At 43.6% G+C, this 18,130-nt stretch overlaps 1 protein-coding gene across 1 annotated transcript in view; it reads right to left on the reverse strand.

Annotated features, from left to right (window-relative positions):
* Positions 1-1,025: 1,025 nt before the first annotated feature.
* The window catches only part of ppp3ccb (protein phosphatase 3, catalytic subunit, gamma isozyme, b), a 32,968-nt gene continuing 15,863 nt past the window's right edge, over positions 1,026-18,130 (reverse strand). Inside the window, exons 2-14 of the mRNA XM_014968124.2 lie at positions 17,522-17,719; positions 16,175-16,299; positions 13,108-13,219; positions 12,879-13,024; positions 11,439-11,578; positions 10,044-10,121; positions 9,840-9,934; positions 9,613-9,738; positions 7,807-7,884; positions 6,505-6,589; positions 5,434-5,531; positions 4,303-4,329; positions 1,026-2,584 (exon numbers count right to left, since the gene is read on the reverse strand). Coding sequence (XP_014823610.1) covers positions 2,400-2,584; positions 4,303-4,329; positions 5,434-5,531; positions 6,505-6,589; positions 7,807-7,884; positions 9,613-9,738; positions 9,840-9,934; positions 10,044-10,121; positions 11,439-11,578; positions 12,879-13,024; positions 13,108-13,219; positions 16,175-16,299; positions 17,522-17,719 — 1,493 coding nt within the window. The 3' untranslated portion in view covers positions 1,026-2,399. The remainder of the gene's footprint in view (positions 2,585-4,302; positions 4,330-5,433; positions 5,532-6,504; positions 6,590-7,806; positions 7,885-9,612; positions 9,739-9,839; positions 9,935-10,043; positions 10,122-11,438; positions 11,579-12,878; positions 13,025-13,107; positions 13,220-16,174; positions 16,300-17,521; positions 17,720-18,130) is intronic.

Genomic DNA, 18,130 nt, shown 5'->3' on the forward strand with positions numbered 1-18,130 from the left:
TTCTCTGTGTCCGGGTCATTAGCTGAACTCAGATCAGTTCACATAGTCCTATTACAGACGTCAGATGGTTATGTTCAAAGCTTCAGCATTTTCTGTATATATTTCTACAGAGCATATTTAATTTGGACATCATTTTATTACAGTGCAGAATGTTCTCAGAACACTGACAGCTGTGGGAAAACTGTCAAGCCTTACCTGACTGCATAGACCACAACATAACATTTGTGTTTTAAAGATCTTTATGCAATGTTGTAATTTCTGATATAATGAAGTCTGGATTTCCATTAGTTATAAGTCACAGTTATCCAAACTTAAAAGAAAAAAAAAAACTATGATTGCATGACACACTAATGTCGTCTTTGGATTCATATCCCTTTGCTGCCTCAACGTTCCATCCTATTATAATTGGTTTTTCAGATGGTCTAGAAAACAGATGCCAATCAGAAATGTCCTCAGGGTGCTGGTTGTGGCCGAATGTATTGATAAAACAAGAAATCAAACTGTTAAAATATAAATAATCAGCTGTCTCTGCATTCCATGAGTCCTTGAAATTAAATATTGAACATTTTTGACATTGATATAAGTTGGACTGTTCACAGATAAAAACTGCTTTGATTTGACTGATGAAATTATATTTAAGAGCATAGGTTAACTTGAAGGTTTAAGTCCATCTAGAGCCCAGATGGCCACATACGTAGTTATGGCGACCCACATCTGGCCCGCGGGCCTCAAGTTTGACACATGTAGTTTAGAACCTGTTAGGTTCTATCCTGTAGTAACCGCTCTGAATGTGCTTTCTGATCCCTGCACAAACGCACACACACAGATCTGATGTTCCCAGTGTGTGTGTGGTTACCACGGTTTCCAGACGGTGATCAGGCTGCGGAGCATTGAAACGCCCCCACACTGTTCAAGGTTTCACCATGGTGACCTTCTCCGAGCTGCGATGCGGAGGCTCCGTGTTGCTAGGAGACATGAGGGTCGGCAGGTAGAAGCAGAGGATTCACACACACACACACACGATGGATTTTTTCAGTTTTTTTTTATTGAATGGAGTGAAACGTCTACATAAATGAGAGGCCTTGCAGTACATGAAAAAAAAAAAAGTTAAATTTATCTGTAAAGAAAAAAACTATCTGAGACGCTCAGAGAGGTGAGGCGTGGCTCAGACCCCCCAGCCCCTCCCTCCAGAATCCCACCAGAGCCTGTCCAGCTACGCTTCACACCAACTGGGACCAGATCATCGTTTTCAGATCGGTTTGGTTTAAAACTTTGGTTTTCAGCCACATAAGAGCTAATAACATTTAACAGAAAACCCTGAACTCCTCATGTTAGGATTTAAGTTGTTTTTCTCCGTTTACTATTAGATTATTCAGCCTCAGAGATTAATAAAACCTTTTACTATCTGATTGAATATACAGCTTCCTAAAATAAGATTTTTAGGAATTTACTGAATTTAAAGGCCTTTCCTTGACATTTTTACTGTGTAATATCAATTTCAAGAAATGTTTGGCTGTAACAAGATTGTAAACCCACTTGAATATTTAATAGCTGTAAATTACACTTTTAAAATGTTCCCATGTTTTTCAAATCAAAGTTCTTCTTTAGAATAATTCTCTCCTATTAAACCTCAAATTCCATCAACACCCTTAAAAAGTTCCACCTTTATTTTGAAATCAGAAATGAGATGGAAGGTGGAATGGACTGCAGGAAGACCCCATGTCGTCACAACTTCCAGATAAAGTCATGATTTATTCATTTCATCATGATTTCACCATTTTCTTTTTACGCAAATAAAAACAATTTATTTCCAATGATCAGTTTTAGTAATCAGATCTCACTGCTAGATTTCCTGCAGACCCCAGCAGGTCTTTCTGAGTCAGAACGTAGCGGAATGACCCTTTAGCTCCCACATCTCTGTGCTGTACAAAAGAAACCGAAAAGAAAAACCGTCACATTGAAAAGCAGGAACAGTTAAAATATCCATATACAGTATAAATGTCAATACTTGCTCCGCAGAGCTCAGTCACACTATTGTTGGCATAAGAAAACGATGGATGTGTGTGTGTGTGTGTGTGTGTGTGTGTGAGGACAAACACAGCATTTGAATGAGCAGCACCCCCCTCCCCCTCCCCCAATGGTAAAAAAAAAACACAAAACAAAAAACAGAAAGAAAGACGGCTGGCACGGAGGTGTGGTGTGGAGTACCAGCAAGCATCCAGTCCTGGTCGCTTTGAGATTTCCTCGGTTCAGTCTCATACTATGATATTTACTCTATGAGAAAATAAATAAGCACTCGGACCGGACCGCCTCGCCCTCCCCTCCCCCCAGCAGGTCGGAGGCCAAGGGACAGGAAGCAGGGAGGGACAAACGAGGAGAGGAAGAGAGGCTGGGGGGAGCTAGGCCTGAGCGTTGGTGCCGTTCTTGTCGGGGGGCCCGGTGCCGGCCGGCAGGTTGTTGAAGGAGGGGGGGCCCTCGTTCTGCTTGCTGTCGCGGCGGGGGGGCATCCGCTCGTTGATCAGGTCCAGACCCCGAGCCTCCTCAAAGCTCTGGATCTTATGCTGAGGGTTGAAGCCTTGGATGGCTGCAGGGAGGGAGCAGTCCGTTAGAGAGGCACTACCAGAACCAGAACCAGAACCAGATACAGTACCGGCAGCAGAGTCAGAACCAGTCTGAGACTTGTACTGGATCAGCAGTAGCCATGTTAGGAAGGTCTGAGCTGACAGGTCAAAGGTCAGCTCCAGACGGCGGTTTCTATCTGTGATTAATCACTAAGCTGAACTTTATCAGCATAACACGTAAAAATTAATGTTTTGGAAAAAAAAATGCTAAAGAAAATGTTAAAGACTTTTGAGATTTTGTTTCTCCACTTATTAGCGCTGCAGCAACAGCCATCCCATAATACTGCTGCTCCAGAAGCAGACATTATTCAGACATCTGCTGCCCATCAACATGAACAAAGTGACCAAAAGACAAACTTACTTCATGAGCAGACAAAGACAGCATGGAGGAAACGAGAGTCAGTTTCATTAAACAGGAACTTTACATTCAGCTTCTCTGTGCTGTCAGAACCTGCTGCAGCATCTGGAAGCTTCACTGTCCTCTTCCATCAGAGAAACATCAGCTCTGTTCTCTGAGCCCATTGATCATTGTGATCATTGACATGGCAGCAGGTTGGAGCAGCTCTGCTGCGGTGGCTCTGACAATCCAACCCTCTGGTTACAGACACTGAGCGGCTGGATGGATGGATTTTTGCTCTCACTTTTGGACAGTAGGGATGTGTAACCATGGCAACAAGCGATTGTTTCTACAACAATCGCTACAGCTGATTACCATCTCAAAAGCTCAGTAACACATGAAGTCTGAAAATGAGGCTTCATGGATGCAGAGAGAGACGGTCAATCTGCTGCTGCGTCCGTCTCAACGGCAGCAGGAAACAACCGGATGAACTTCAGGTCCAAAACGAGGACGCAGGCAGAGTTCACATTAATTATGGCGTTCCAGGGAACATGATGCAGGATGTATCTTTACGTCTCTCTGACCACACAGAGACGTAAAGAGGAGTGGCAAAAGCAAAGGAGGTGGAGCAGCAGTGAAGGAGTCAACCAGGTCCTGCTTCTGTGGAATATCAGCTCCGATTTATCAATATCTGGTTCTACTGTGATAATGATAAATGTCACGTTAAGCTGTGACTGCAAAGCTCCACAAACACAAACAACAAGTTCACTTGTGCCACCAGGCTGCACACTGGAGCTCCACTGTGACATATTTTCTAATTTATTGTTACTTTCAATGGTGAAAATAGCAAAACCAACAATTCTAATAATATGGACAGTTTGGGGAGTAAATCAAAATCTTATAATATATGTACCATGATAAATGATAAGTGTTATGATGAACATCCCCAGTGACAGCAGGAGGCTGCCCAGGTGGGATGGGCCTGCATTTGGGTCAACAGGACAATGAACCTGAACGGCCCAGTTAAAGTCCAGGCAAACTTCCTTGCAAAAAAGGTTCTGGAGTCGGTTTAGTCAGATAAACAGATGAAGGCTCAGAGTTCATCTCTGGATGGTCCGGTCCGGCTCAGAGGAGTTCAGGTTCTGAACTAGATCTACTTCTGCTCTTTGTGGAGGTTCTGGACTCGGTTCTACGTGGAACCTGTTTCTGCCCTCCAGGTCAGCTGCTGCTCTAAGGTTTCCTGTCCGGACAGAGAAGCTTCCAGAAGCACAGGCAGAGTTCCACAGAGACAGAGACAGTGTTGGACACAGACAGATGGACGGACGGACAGAAAGGGTAGCATACCTCGTGCCTCCTCTGCCTCTACGGTGGCTGTGTAAGCGTGAGTAGAAGTGCCATGCCCAAAACAACAGAGAGAGAGTGGGAACGTTATCAATGCATTCAGTCAGACACTTTATCAATGCAATCCATCAGTCCTGTTAACATGGAGCTGAACATCACACAAAGCCCCGCCCCCATCCTCAGCACGGCTCCATGGAAACGGAGCAGAACCATTCTATTAGCATCTATTAGCACTCAGTGCTCAACACTGCAGCTAAAACAATCAGTTTGATCAACTATTGAAATGATCATCAACTGATTCATTACTAACTGCAGAATACTGCAAATGACATTTTGCAGTAACTTAGCAAAATCTGTACAAAAACTAGAAACACTTTGCATTTATAATAATAATAATAATAATAAAAACTTTGTAAATAGTGGAAGTTTTAGCTTCACTTGGTTTAAACTGCACCTTCTGCTGTCCAGTTATAATTTAATATAATAACCTACACTGCATCAATCCTGCACTGTATTTTTTATATATTATAATTATTGTTGAATTTGATGTTCAGTCCAGCAGAAAGCCCTGAACTTTCCACATGCTGACGTTTTAGCTTTGCTACAAATGATTCACTAAAGTTTTTTTCTTTATGCAGTTTAGGCAAGAAAATGTTGATTTTCTCATTTAATAATGAACTAAAATATTTGTTTATTTGTATCTTTTAATGCATTTCCAACATTCTACAGAAAAAGGCTGAAATGATGAAGTGAAAATCATTTGTTTCCACCGTTTGTTCTCCGATTGATTAATCATCTTAACTCATTAATCGTCAGAATAATCAAACCATTACTAGAATAATCAGAAGCTGCAGCTTTAGATCAGATGTCTGTCTCTTCAGGACGGCATGATGGACTTTAGGCAGGACAGACCTCCTCCCCCTCCCCATGTCTATAATCTGTGTGTAGATGGGGAGGGTGGGGGGTCTGGGGGGTCTGGGGGCTCGAGTTAGTCTCAGGGTGTGAGTACAGGCACAGGGGCAGTTAGTGATAGCTAACTCTCATGATGGTGTGTGTGTGTGTGTGTGTGTGTGTGTGTGTGTGTGTGTGTGTGTGTGTGTGTGTGTGTGTGTGTGTGTGTGCTGGGAGACTCACCGCTCTGCAGAGTGCGCCGGCCTCCAGACAGAACGCCCAGCGGCAGTGTCCCGGTGGGAGTCAGTCCCTTCAGCTGCAGCACGCTCTCATTCTCCTCTCTGGAACAGAAACACACAACTGACTGACTGACAACTGGGTCTGATTCAGACCCACCCAAATGACCCCAGATGACCCCCGGATGACCCCAGATGACCTGGTTCTGAAGGGGAGACTACAGTGCCTTGCTAAAGTATTCATTAGCAAGGTGCTAATGGAGATTCTCCACAATAATCTTCAACACAGCCTGAACTACCATGTGTGTTTATGAGTTAGGATGATCTAGTCAAAGTCCAGACTTGAAGAGAACCAAGAATTAGTGTGGAGACTTGAAAAATGTACTTTTGAGTTTTCTTTTTTATCAAGGGCCCAAAAGAAATAAACCCATAGCTGACTCTTCCATTCAGCCCCTTTACTCTCATGCTCTGAAATAAAATACAGTACCACCTGGACAGGGTCAGTAAGGCCTACAGCCACCAAGGGGCAGTAGAGGGCAACAGTGCAATCTGCTCCCCTTCACATCCATTCAGATCCATCTCTGAGCTGCTCACATCACTGGAGGATTCCAGGAAACAAGCCTGGTCCTCATGGGAACATGAAGAGTTTAGAACACAATCCAAGCATGTCAGCAATGGTAAGTCACAAAGGACAAAAAGCCTGCAGGACTCTCTTGCCTGAGGTCAGCTGCTGACCGGCAGGATGAACATTTAACTCAGGCATCGTTTGTAAAACTCCTTTCATGGATGATCTGCGCTGCTGTGACTTATTCATGTGTTCATTCATTTTTAAGGCTGAATTGGGTCATGGAAGCAGTGACACACTTCCTCAGAGTTAAAGGAGGACGTGTTGAAACAGACAAAGTCATTATCTCTGCAGGAAAGTGGAGCAGAGAGAGACGGCTCTATCCAAACATCCTCCGCTGGACATGAAAGATGCCGACAGCATCACTTTGATCTCCTTCCAGCACGACAAGGGGCCCATGGAAGACTGGGGGCCGAAGGAAGACTGGGGGCCCATGAAAGACTGGGGGCCCACCTGAGCACAGAGAAGACACGCGCCATCTTTCCAATGGCGCGGATCTTGTTCCTGATCACCTCCTTCCTGGCAGCAGGGGCTCCACCTGAACATGGGGAGAGAAAAAGGATGAGTTCTCACACACACCTACATTCTCTGGCCACAAAACTAAATAATTAGCAAATTATTGATAAAATCCTAATTATCCCGCTAACATTTATGAACATTTACATTTACATTTCCATTAACATGTGTGAACATTTATGACCATCAACAGAAAATCAGGTAAAGTGAAACTAAATAATTTTACTGCAGTTAAATAATATTCCACTGAAACCTTTAAACACAAGTATGATAATAAAAGGCTGCCTTGCTGTTCACACGTTGTGAAGCTGAGTGAGAGGTCAGAGGTCAGTCTCTTTAGAGCCCTGGTGTCCAGCTACCGCTTCATTTAACAGTGGAAAAGCTGATCTCAGTCTCACTTCACTGAAGCACGCAGTTGCATCTCATGGTTGTCATGGAGACCTGGTGACCTGAAAGGCCTTTCTTCATTGAGCAGAATACAAAGTACAAAGTGGGCGGGGCCAGTCACATCAACCAAAGTCCTGCTGAAGCCGTTTCCCTAGCGACCGAGGAACACTTTCGTTCCTCGATATCTCGTCCAGCTTTACTTTGAACTAAATCATCACGAAAAATTTCTACCACTGAGGCTTCTGGGAATTCCTCCGCTGGAGCGAAGCGAGATTAAGAAATCCCGCTGTTCAGAGTCTTTCCAACTTCACACACAGCACCAACATGTTGGATGGCCTTAATTACATCCTCGTCAGTATTGTGATTTGTCAGCTTCTCACCATGCTGGTCATTTTACTACATCATCCGTTTTGTTACTAATTATTCATAAACTTCTAAGAGCGTGGAGGCAGTGTGAGCGCAGCCTGGCAGCAGCAGCCTGACTTGTTCTGCAGCTGGAAGAGAAGAAGTTGAACAGCTCCACTTCCTCCAGGGTTTCACTTCCTCATCTGGCCTCGCTATATTTGATTAATCAAATTCAGTGTTAAACGCCTGCTGTGTGTCAGCATGGCAGCATGCCAGGTCTTACACACACTCACGCAGGCCGACATGTCCCTTCATGTACACTAACACACGGGGGTGTGTTTGCACCAGTGTGTGACAGACCCAGATCTTCTCAGCTCTCAGTCAGTGAGCTGCAGGTTCAGCGCTAGCTTCTGTTAGCGACAGCTGGACACTACGACACTTCCTGTCAGATGTCACCTCTCCATCTTAAGATGTGGGCTGCAGCAGAAGCTGAGGAAGAACTCCTACCCTCACACGTGTCGTCCCCTTCAGACATCAGCTCGTCGTCGGAGCAGATGTTCAGCACGTTCACCAGCATCTCCGTCACTGTGAAAACACACCAGCAGGTGGCAGCGTGTGGTTAAAACTACAACAGCACAGGCTGGAAATGTGATCAATGAAGCAGACGCCTGAAGAATAAAGTGGCTGGAGATCCTGGTACTTTTAGGCAGTGGTGGAGAAAATACTCAAAAAATGTACTGAAGTAAAAGTAAAACTACCACATTAACATTTTACTTAAGTAAAAGTAAAAAAGTACTGGCTTTTAAAAATACTTAAGTATTAAAAGTAAAAGTACTTGCTGAATGCATTACCTAATCCCTAATACAATATCATTAAGTGAACTGATCGTATTTAATTTTAATACATTAGAAATGTGCCATTTTAATGAACAATGCCACAGATAAAGCATGTTTTTATTATGTTTACTCTCTGTAACATAGTTTAGATTTAGATATGTGATTCTATGCATCATAATTTCAGGGATGGAAACATCTTGTCTGCTGTCCTAACATAGCATGAACTTCACTTTTTTTGCCACTAGTGGCTTTTATTTTGAAAGAAATCCAACAGAAAGGGGATGGAAAGAAGGTGGGTGGGGGAGGGGATGCAACCGATGAGCCACGTAGCAGAGTTGTAGTCAAGACCACCTACCCAAGACCAAGTCGAGACCAGCACCCCACACTACATAACACAAAAAAAATTAAGTTTTACCTATCAAAATTGCTTCATAAATTGATCTGAAAATCCACATTCCCATAAAACTGAAATAGAGCTGAAATAAATTTAATCAGTAAAGATCCATCCAGAAAAATCGGATCGTTCCTGAATGTCATATCACTATATTGCACTTTGGTCACAGCGTTGTCCCATAAATGCGACACCTCAGTCAACACCTCCACATAATAATTCAGCGCATGAGTGACAACTTTTTTTCATCGCAGATGCAACATGTGTCTCAGTACAGCTAGCTTTGCTAGCATCACGTCCACAGATCTTACCTTTCTTTAAGCTTTCCTTCCAAGTGACGCTAAAAGCGCTGCTGATTTTACATGTCGCCATATCTTATGATTTATGCAGCGCTATTATATTACTGACGATCAGACAGACATCTTCTCCCGCTCAGAGGAAACCACTGCGCATGTCTGGAGCGAATAAAGGGGGAGGCGATGGGTGACAACAGACACATTAAGTCCCTGAACTTCACATTTTAACGGACAAAAAGCGCAACGCGACTTGGATGTAACGAGTAACGCGACAGTTTTGTAGAAATGTAGTGAAGTAAAAAGTACAGATACTTACTGTAAAATGTAGTGGAGTAAAAGTAGAAATTATCCATTATTAAATCTACTTAAGTAAAGTACAGATACACGAAAATTGTACTCAAGTACAGTAACGAAGTACTTGATTAAATAATTTCTCAAACATGAACGAACGAATGAAGGTAACACTCTAGAGATAGCATGATGTAGAGCTCCAAAAGGTCGATTTTACATAACACTACTCCTTTAAGAGTTTACGGATAGGATTAAAAAAAATAAAATAAAAAAGGGAATTTTCTCTTTTTTCTTTTGGTTAACAGCTGGGTAGATTAACCAGTTCCCTCTTAACCAGTTCCCAGCTTCCTTCAACAGCTGCTCAGAAGCATATTGGGGTCAGTTCTGGTTGTGTGTACCTTTCTAACAGGTTTGGTCTCAAGCCGTTTGTGTGTGTGTGTGTGTGTGTGTGTGTGTGTGTGTGTGTGTGTGTGTGTGTGGCAGAGGTCGGCAGGCTGACCTTTCTCCCCAACAAAGGGCAGGGACCAGGTGAAGACGTCCATGAAGTTGGGCAGCCAGTAGGGGTGGGGGGAGCAGTTAAACTGCCGGATGTTCATCACATTGTTCTCATATTTCAGCACCGCAGCTGAGGACAAAACACAAACACGTCAACATCTCCATGTTCTGTTGCGAGGGACCCAAGGTCTCCAGCCCGTATCCATGGTTTCCAGTGTGCACTTCTCCTACCTTTATTATTGTACACATCTAGGTAGTTGGGAGCGGAGAAAATTGTAATTAAAGACGGGAAGCCTGTTGTCTGACTTTTCCTGTACATTCGATACCTGCAGGACAGAGACAGGAGGGGACGTCCCCAGGACATCAGGACAGGACATTTCAGGATGAACACAAGCAGTCAGAATATGGACCCACTCCATAGGTTACCAGACTCACCCTGCATCCTGAGCTTCATGAGCCCGTATGACAGACAGCAGGTTGTTGTTCATCAGGAAGTCGCAGACCGCCGGGTAACTGCACAAACAACACAGAGTTACTGCTGCCTCGCCTCCGCTCCAACTCGGTTGCCATGACAGTAAAGATGGCTGCTTTAACTAGATGATTACCAGAGACGGTAGCAGTACTAAAATTAGGGATTTAATAAGGTCGAGGCTTTAGGGGGGCCATGGGTGGGGGCTTCTAACCCACTTCTACCACTGCAGGCCTCTGAGGACACACAGCACACTGCTGCATGCAGTTAGAAGTCCCTGCAGGAAGCTGCAATGTGGAGCTCACAACTATTAATGCAAATCCACTTGTCATTTGCAACATTAGAGCAGACTTTTTTTTGTGATAGATGTGGCATAAAATTTCTGATTTTGCTGCACCGTTTTCAAAATGTTGAGGTCAAAGTTGCAAATTCTGTGAAAGCTTTATTTCTGCCATAACCTGGTCTTACTAAAAAGTAGAAATTGGTGCACAAAACGTTCCCAAAAGACAGGATTTGAACACAATTACAAATAACATTTGCAGGTACCTAAATCCTGTCCTGAGGAGAGGTCAAAGTGCAAAAGAGGAATTCCATATTGGTCACTCAGGTTGACATAAACTGTAGACACAGTAGAAGTAAATCCTACCAAACATCGAGACTGGTTTTTACAAAAAAGGCAAATGTTAACCTGTACCGTCACTCATCTCACAGGTTCGGCTTTCAAGACACGAAACAGGAAGTTCAATTAGAAGGGGACGAAGGAGATTGGTCAAAATTCAGTCGAGGTTCAGTGATTGGTCAGAAAGGCACATACAGAAAACTTTGAGGTGATTGGTTAGATTCACAAAAAAATTGCATTTGAAAATTGCAACTCGGCACAAAATTGTTGATGAGAGAATTTGCATTTATAGTTGCAAATGCAACCTTCTAACTTCCTGAAGCGACTGCTGAACTGTCTTACTGATGCTTGTAACCATAAAAACAAAAAACAGATCAGATCAGTGGTCTGAAGTGAATTGGAAATAATCATCTAGTGCTCATGTGGTTTATTTTCTATCATCCTGAAAGTGACTCCAGTTTGAAGCCAGACCCCTCCTCCCCCCATCCTGTGTGTGCTCTGCCTCTGAGCCAATAGAAAGCAGAAGCAGAAGCGGCTCCGTTTCCTTTATGACCCATGTTTGGTGTCAACATGGCTGATTCCATACAAATATTAAGACAGAGAGGAGAATGCTAATATTTGTTTCCAATATTTGTGTGACAGAGGATTTAACCAGCCGTCACTTATCTGGAGATAAGCCGTTGTTTGGGAGCACTTTAATCAGGCCAGATTAACAGCGTGTGAGGCTGCCAGAGGGCCGTACCTGTAGAAATAAGAGCAGCCTCGTACGCTGTTGTGGGAGAAGTGTTCCTGGGTCTTTTCTGAGCCGTAGTCCTCCCCCGGGTCCGACCACAGCAGGTCACACATGGGCCCGAATGCAGGGGGTTCCTTGAAGCGGTCCAGCTGCACACAAACATTTATTAGACAACAACACTGATGATTTTAGTTTCCTTCTTCAGGATTCTTGTATTTGTCTTCAGGAGCTCTGGTCCCTTCCTCCTGACAGAACCGCTGAAGCTCAGTCAGGTTTGTAGGCCGCCTCACTAACTCAAAACACTTTTGAGTTTCTAGTTGCTGGCTAACCCAAAACATTGATCTGGTCATCCTTCAGCCACTGTGGAACTGAATTAGCTATGTTTCCCCCTTCAGTTGTACAACTGTCTGGTCAGGGTGGAGCTACTGAAGTCACACAACTCAGTCCGTTGATTGGGTGACAGAAAAAGTCACTGCTTGAAACAAACATGAGACGTATTAGTGCGTCGTGTTCATAATTGCACTAGCATGACTCAATGTTAGCTGTTTGGAAAGTAGCATCTTGCAAAGCAAACTTTAGCCGCAATAGCAACAAAAACAAAAAAAACCTGTCTTCCCTGTGACCGGATCAACGTTAAAGAGGAATTAATGGCCACTCTTCCTCTTATCACTGCTCAAAATGTTTGGTCAACAAATAGTGGATCTCACTGGAAAATCAGGAAAAATTTTCTGGAACTGCCCCACATTGACCACAGTCCTAATTCGTTCGATTTGGTCCATCATACTCTGAGCACATGGAGTTCCTCAAGGCTCCATTCTCAGGCTCAACTCCTTTTACTCGGTTTTGACATACAACTCACAGCCAAGTTTATAGGGCATTACAGCTTCTTGTTCCACACCTATGCTGATGTAAAGTTGATGAGATCAACTTTGCATCTTCAAGTCACCACAGGTCCGACTAGATGCTGACTGCAGTTTTCTGGCTGATCTTTAAAAAAACCTGACCTGACCATTTCAATATTGGCCGACACTATTTTTTTTTTTTCAGAAATGTCACTACATATAGAAAGAAAATCGCTGAGTTGGCAGCAGTGGGGTGGCTATTGCAAAAGTGCAAACATGACCTGATGGGCCAGTCTGTCAGTCAGACCTCACAGCAGACAGAGGATGATTTTAGACCTTTGCAGAGGAAGATAAGATCAGCTTCACATGCATTGGCCGATCACCAATCTCCCAAAATTAATGAAATTGGGGCCGATTCATTGGTGCACCTTCAGTCCCCACTGACCTACCCAGAGTAGGTCAGGTCTGAACTACCAAACACTCCTCAGGTTATTAGAAGTCATACAGAAAACATCAGATGTGCATTCAACAAGACTTGAAATCATGACTGTTAACAACCAAAGCCTGTTTGTTTTATATTTTTGCATTATGTTAAGGTTTTTCTCACCTTTCGTATGTCGTCCAGGCAGGTGATTTCAGGGCTCAGGCCTCCATGCACGCAGAGGAACTGCTGGTTGAGGAGGGCGGCCAGAGGCAGGCAGTCGAACGCCTCCATGCAGGCATCATAAACCTGCTCAGAGTACTTTATCTTACCTGGAGGACACACAGACACACACTCTGAGCACACGGCGCTACCGCTCTGAGAGTCCAGTCGTTCACTGCGGAAGCTGACTTACACTCCTGCTTGAAGGTGAAGTACTCTGTGAGATGTCGGCACTCATGGTTCCCTCTGAGGAGGAACAGCGTGTCGGGGTAGTTGATCTTCAAAGCCCACAGGTACAGCACACACTGCAGACACATACATGGGAAGAGACGGTTGGTCCAACAAGACAACAAGTTGCTGACTTTCTGCTTCAGCAGCCACTCTCCCTGGATCACTTTGTTCCCAGCAGCTCCAGTGGGAGATTTCTGACAACTTCCCTTTTCTGATGAGTCTTACAAAAATATAAAAAATACAGCAGAGCGGAAGAGACGTTTCCACGGTTAAGATCCATCTGATCATTCACCTCCATGTAATCACCTCAGTAATCAATAAACCGTGAAATCAGACCTACATGGGACTCCTCCTCACTAGAAACAGACCAAATGACAAGGATCCAGAAAAAAACCTAAGGAAGCAAATGGATCAGAAGCTCAGAAATGCTTAATCTCCAATGGAAATCAAACTAATTTCATGCAAGTATCTTCAGGAAGTGGTCATGGATGGCGATGCTGTTGGCTAGAAGGATCTCGTGCAGGAAGTCTTGCAACCAATCAGAAGAGCCCACCGAGTTGACAGTTAAATCAATTCATGACGAGCTTCAATGCAGCAAACTGAAATGGTTTATTAAAGAGTGAAATAATTAGACCTAGTTTTTAAAATGAAATCAATACATTTGAGGCACAAATAATTAAATCTATTTTTAATAAATTGAGGTATTTTTACATTTGAATATTTATTTAAATAACTATTTCATATGTTATTAATTTTGTGTAGTTCGTACAGAAAAAGCAATTCTGACTTATCCTCTGAGATCAAAAGTCAGAATTCGGAAATTCAATTCAAAAACACTTTCTTGACCCCAAAGGAAAAATTAAAGTCAGAATTTTTTCTTCTCCCAATAATCCAAATAATCTTCTGTATATTTATATTTTATATACCCTCTTGAATCTCCATAATAAAGAAGATAGTGGGATGTAATTCTCTCTCAGTTGGAAGAATGGAAGCCATTACTGTACTACTGTAGCTCTAACCTGGTAGAAGAAAACTGAAGGAGTATTTCAAAGTACCAGTCAGACCAGAGCAAAGCTGATCTGATCTGTAGTTTAACCAGAGTTCAGCAAACTGCACAGGAAGACGGGACCGGGCTGGACCGGGCCGGCCTGCAGCACTAATAAGCATCTGTAACCGTTTCCAGGATAACACCGGATCAGGAGGGACAGAATCATTAACCGGTGCAGGGATTCAGCTGATGTGATCATTGATCAGCAGCCAGGCTCTGTAGAAAACTCCCACGGGAGCAACTGGAGATCAACATCGTTCAGGTCTGGATTTACCACATCTGGCTTCTTCTGGTGCAGATTTGTGATGCATGTCTCACGACAGTGACAGAAGTCAGATAAAATGCGACAATATGGTTCAGACGCCAAACACTTTGAAAACAATCGGATCCGTATCCAAAAGAGTAGATTTTTTGGGGGAGTGAAAATAAATGGGAACTGGATTGCTTGGATTTGGGTCGTGTTCACCTGATGTGTGAATGTAGCCTTCATGTGTGACACATGAAGGGGAGGAAAAAATACTGATGAACAATCACTCATTTGGCTCAGACACAGGAGAAAAACCATATGTAGCTATAATTAGCTTCCTGCTGTAGCTAGCTATAGCAGGAAGACCGTTTGAAGGAGGAGTTGATGATTACCTTTGTTAGTGATTTAATTCATGCAATCTGAGGAACTCATCAGGGTTTTTTCAAAGAATATTTTAAATCTGTCAAACCAAAAATTCCAAAGTTTTAAGACTATGTGTATTTTTATAGGCAGATGATAGTGCAGTGGTCAAGCTGACCGAGTGATCTGGATGACGAGTCAGTCTGAAGACCAACGGCGTCTCCATTAAAGGAGCCCAGAGAAGCAGCGGATGTTTAATGAGCTCTGGGCTCCTGGAAGTCAGCTGTAGAAAGGCTGCCAGCCAGAAAACACACAGTCCACTCCTCAGCCCAGAACCCTCAGACAGTCAGAGAGGGAGGCGTTGGCAGGCCAAGAGTGTTCGTATGGGTGGGGCGCCGAGTCTGGCAGTCAGGGGTGTGAGAAGACCAACAAAGAGTCTTTCATTTCCTACACTATTTACAGCTGTGAAGGTTCACTTGTTACATCCTCGTGCAACGCCTCTAATTATGGAACAGTTCTTCGTGTCTGTGCCTTTGTTTACTGAAATGGACAAAACTCCACTGTTAAATGACTAGAAGAAGGTTAAAGGGGCAGTGTTATGTAAAATTTATATTTTTTTAGATCTGCATCATGTTATGATGTCATTCTCTCATCAAAAGCAGACCTGGAGTGTTGCTTTGATTCTTTCATGCATGTTTGAGAAATCCTTTAATCTCCATGGCAACCATTCAGCTGTACACAATGCCTGTGTGGACCTAGTATTGCCTATGAGGATGAAGCTCCTCCTAAGAGATGCAAGTTCCAGGCTTCCTAGACTCCGCCTCACAGAGCAGCCCTGCCCCACCACTCTACCATTCAGCTCCTTCAGACTAGCCAGAAGCAATTAGCAAACACCTGATGGGACTGAGCATCTGCTGGGCTCATTATAGAGCTACTTCTCAGTGAAACGCAGTAAAAAACAATAACAGAGGAGCCATGTTGTGATGACTTCCTGAAGGCGGAGTGTCAGAAATAACAGGAGTTTTTAAAGAGACAGAGACCCAATCTTAAGGTGTTGAATATTGTCAAATTTCTTTTAAATCATATTTAATGCATACAGCATTTTTATAACAACTTAAGGTAACATAGTTACTTGATTGTGCTATAAACTGACACTATGTACCTGGATCAGACATCATACTGCCCCTTTAAATAAGATGGATTAAATGAGCAAGAGAAAGCTGACATCTGTGGATGATTTCCAATCTATACTTTCTGAAAAGCACAGATGAGCCAATCCAGATTGATTCCCTTTAAGATCTATAATTTTACACCAACTAGTTTCCCCATGTACCTCCAGCAGGAGGCAGGAAGTGGAGCCCTGTGCAGTCCTACCTCGATACTGAAGTAGCCTCGGTCCACGTAGTCTCCAAGGAACAGATAGCGGGTGTTGCTGGGTGAGCCGCCCACCTCGAAAAGCTTCATCAGGTCAAAGAACTGGCCGTGGACGTCCCCACACACTGGACACACACACACACACACGCACACACACACACACGCACACACACACACACACACACACACACAGCTGGGTTCAGCTTCTCCAAACATTTAGAAAACTCTGCATCGGGTCTCAACTGAAAACCTGTGGAATCTAGGAGGACTATTTCTATGCTTCCGTATTCTGCTGTCAAATGGAAAATGGGAGAGAAAGCATTTATTTGGAATAGTTCCTATTTTGTTAAAGTCAAAAATAGATTGCAAAGGTTTCAGACAGATCTATGTTGGTGTGTGTGTGACAGAAAAAAGTGGAGTGTGTCCAGAGTGTGAACAGACTGGAAGCTGCAGCTGGGCAAGGTGGGATCATTTGCATATCAGAGATCAGTGTCTACAGGCTGAAGGGAAGGTGTAGAGTTACATGGAAGGCTTTTATTATTTCCATGAAAAAGAAAAACTGGTTGGATCCTTGTTTTAACAACTAACTCCAGACAGATAGATGTTTGGTTATTATACTGAGATCAAGTTTAACATGTTTGCATTATTTGCAAAGACGGTGGAAGACTTCAGGGAACATGCTTACTGCAGAAAGCGGCAGTAACCATCTGGGATGTAGTTTGGTCCCATTGTGGAGCAGTGACTGGGCTCCAGATGGTTCCAACTGCAAGGAGCCAGGAGGTGAGCTGGTGTGATCACTATTTAAATTATCACTTCATTTATTAAAAAGGGGAAGAGCCCTATCTGAACCAACCTGGCCCTTATCTGTCTGTCTGCTTCAGCAGGACCCGTCCAGAAAACTGCATAACAGATAAAACACTGAGTCCCTTTAAATCAAGGATAAAATCCAGCTGTTTAGTGTTGCTTTGATTAGAAGCAAATGAAACCTTGATCAACTTATGTTAATTAGGTTTTAGTTAAGATAAGGGTTTTGAATAAATTAGAAAAGTTTATGCTTAGGGAAAATGTCTGGGTTAGGCATTAATGCAGTTACTAAAATGAATGGAAGATAATACAAAGTCCTAATATGAATAGAAATATAAACTTCTGTGTGACCATAGAAACTATAAAGAGATGGTTCTTTTCTCCCTGCTTTCATGAGGAACCCAACTGTTGGGGACAGTAAAACATCACAGACTCTACAGCTGCTGCTATTTCAGCTGGATTTACCCAAAACAGATTTGTTCACCACTAACGGATCTAGTTTTCAGGGCGTTCATAGATACATTAGAATGTAGGCTGGTGTACCTGTGATGGGCGCCTCCACTTCCAGCATGCATTTCTCCTTGCGCAGGATGCTGGCTCCCTCGTTGATGATCCGCAGGGCCGCCTCCTCCTCCAGCCGGCCCTCCTTCACCAGATGGGCCTTCAGCAGCTCCAGGCTGGGCTTCCCATCTGCATACAGGTCTTTGACCGACAGGCGTATACCGGGAGGATATGGCACCGCTGAAAACATGGTGGGGGAGAAAGGCAGGGGGGTGAGGCTCTGACGTCAACGACACAAACACACTGATAAACCCAGGGTTCACTGTGAGGACAGGACATGAGCGATGGAGCCGTTCCTGCTCGGATGTTTTACCTTACAGAGGCAGGAAGAGCTCTTACCCAAACTGAGAACCCAAGGTGAGGCAGAAAAACACACCCTCTTTCTGAGTGGATTTTAATAAAATATCTCAACCCTTACCACATGTTGATGACAAATGTCTCTTTATAAATTTTGCTTCATTCAAGAAGTTATTTGGATGGAATTGTTCTGTGAAACGCCTGCTGCCAAGGCAGCTCTGTCCTCTGAATGAGTGGCTTCTGCTGGAGGATGCAGCTCTTTAGAAAGGCTTTGAAAACGGAGCTGCAGCAGGA

The sequence above is a fragment of the Poecilia mexicana genome, unplaced genomic scaffold, assembly GCF_051168715.1.
Source record: "Poecilia mexicana isolate PSO_F unplaced genomic scaffold, ASM5116871v1 scaffold_12, whole genome shotgun sequence".
NCBI classification, from domain to species: Eukaryota; Metazoa; Chordata; class Actinopteri; order Cyprinodontiformes; family Poeciliidae; genus Poecilia; species Poecilia mexicana.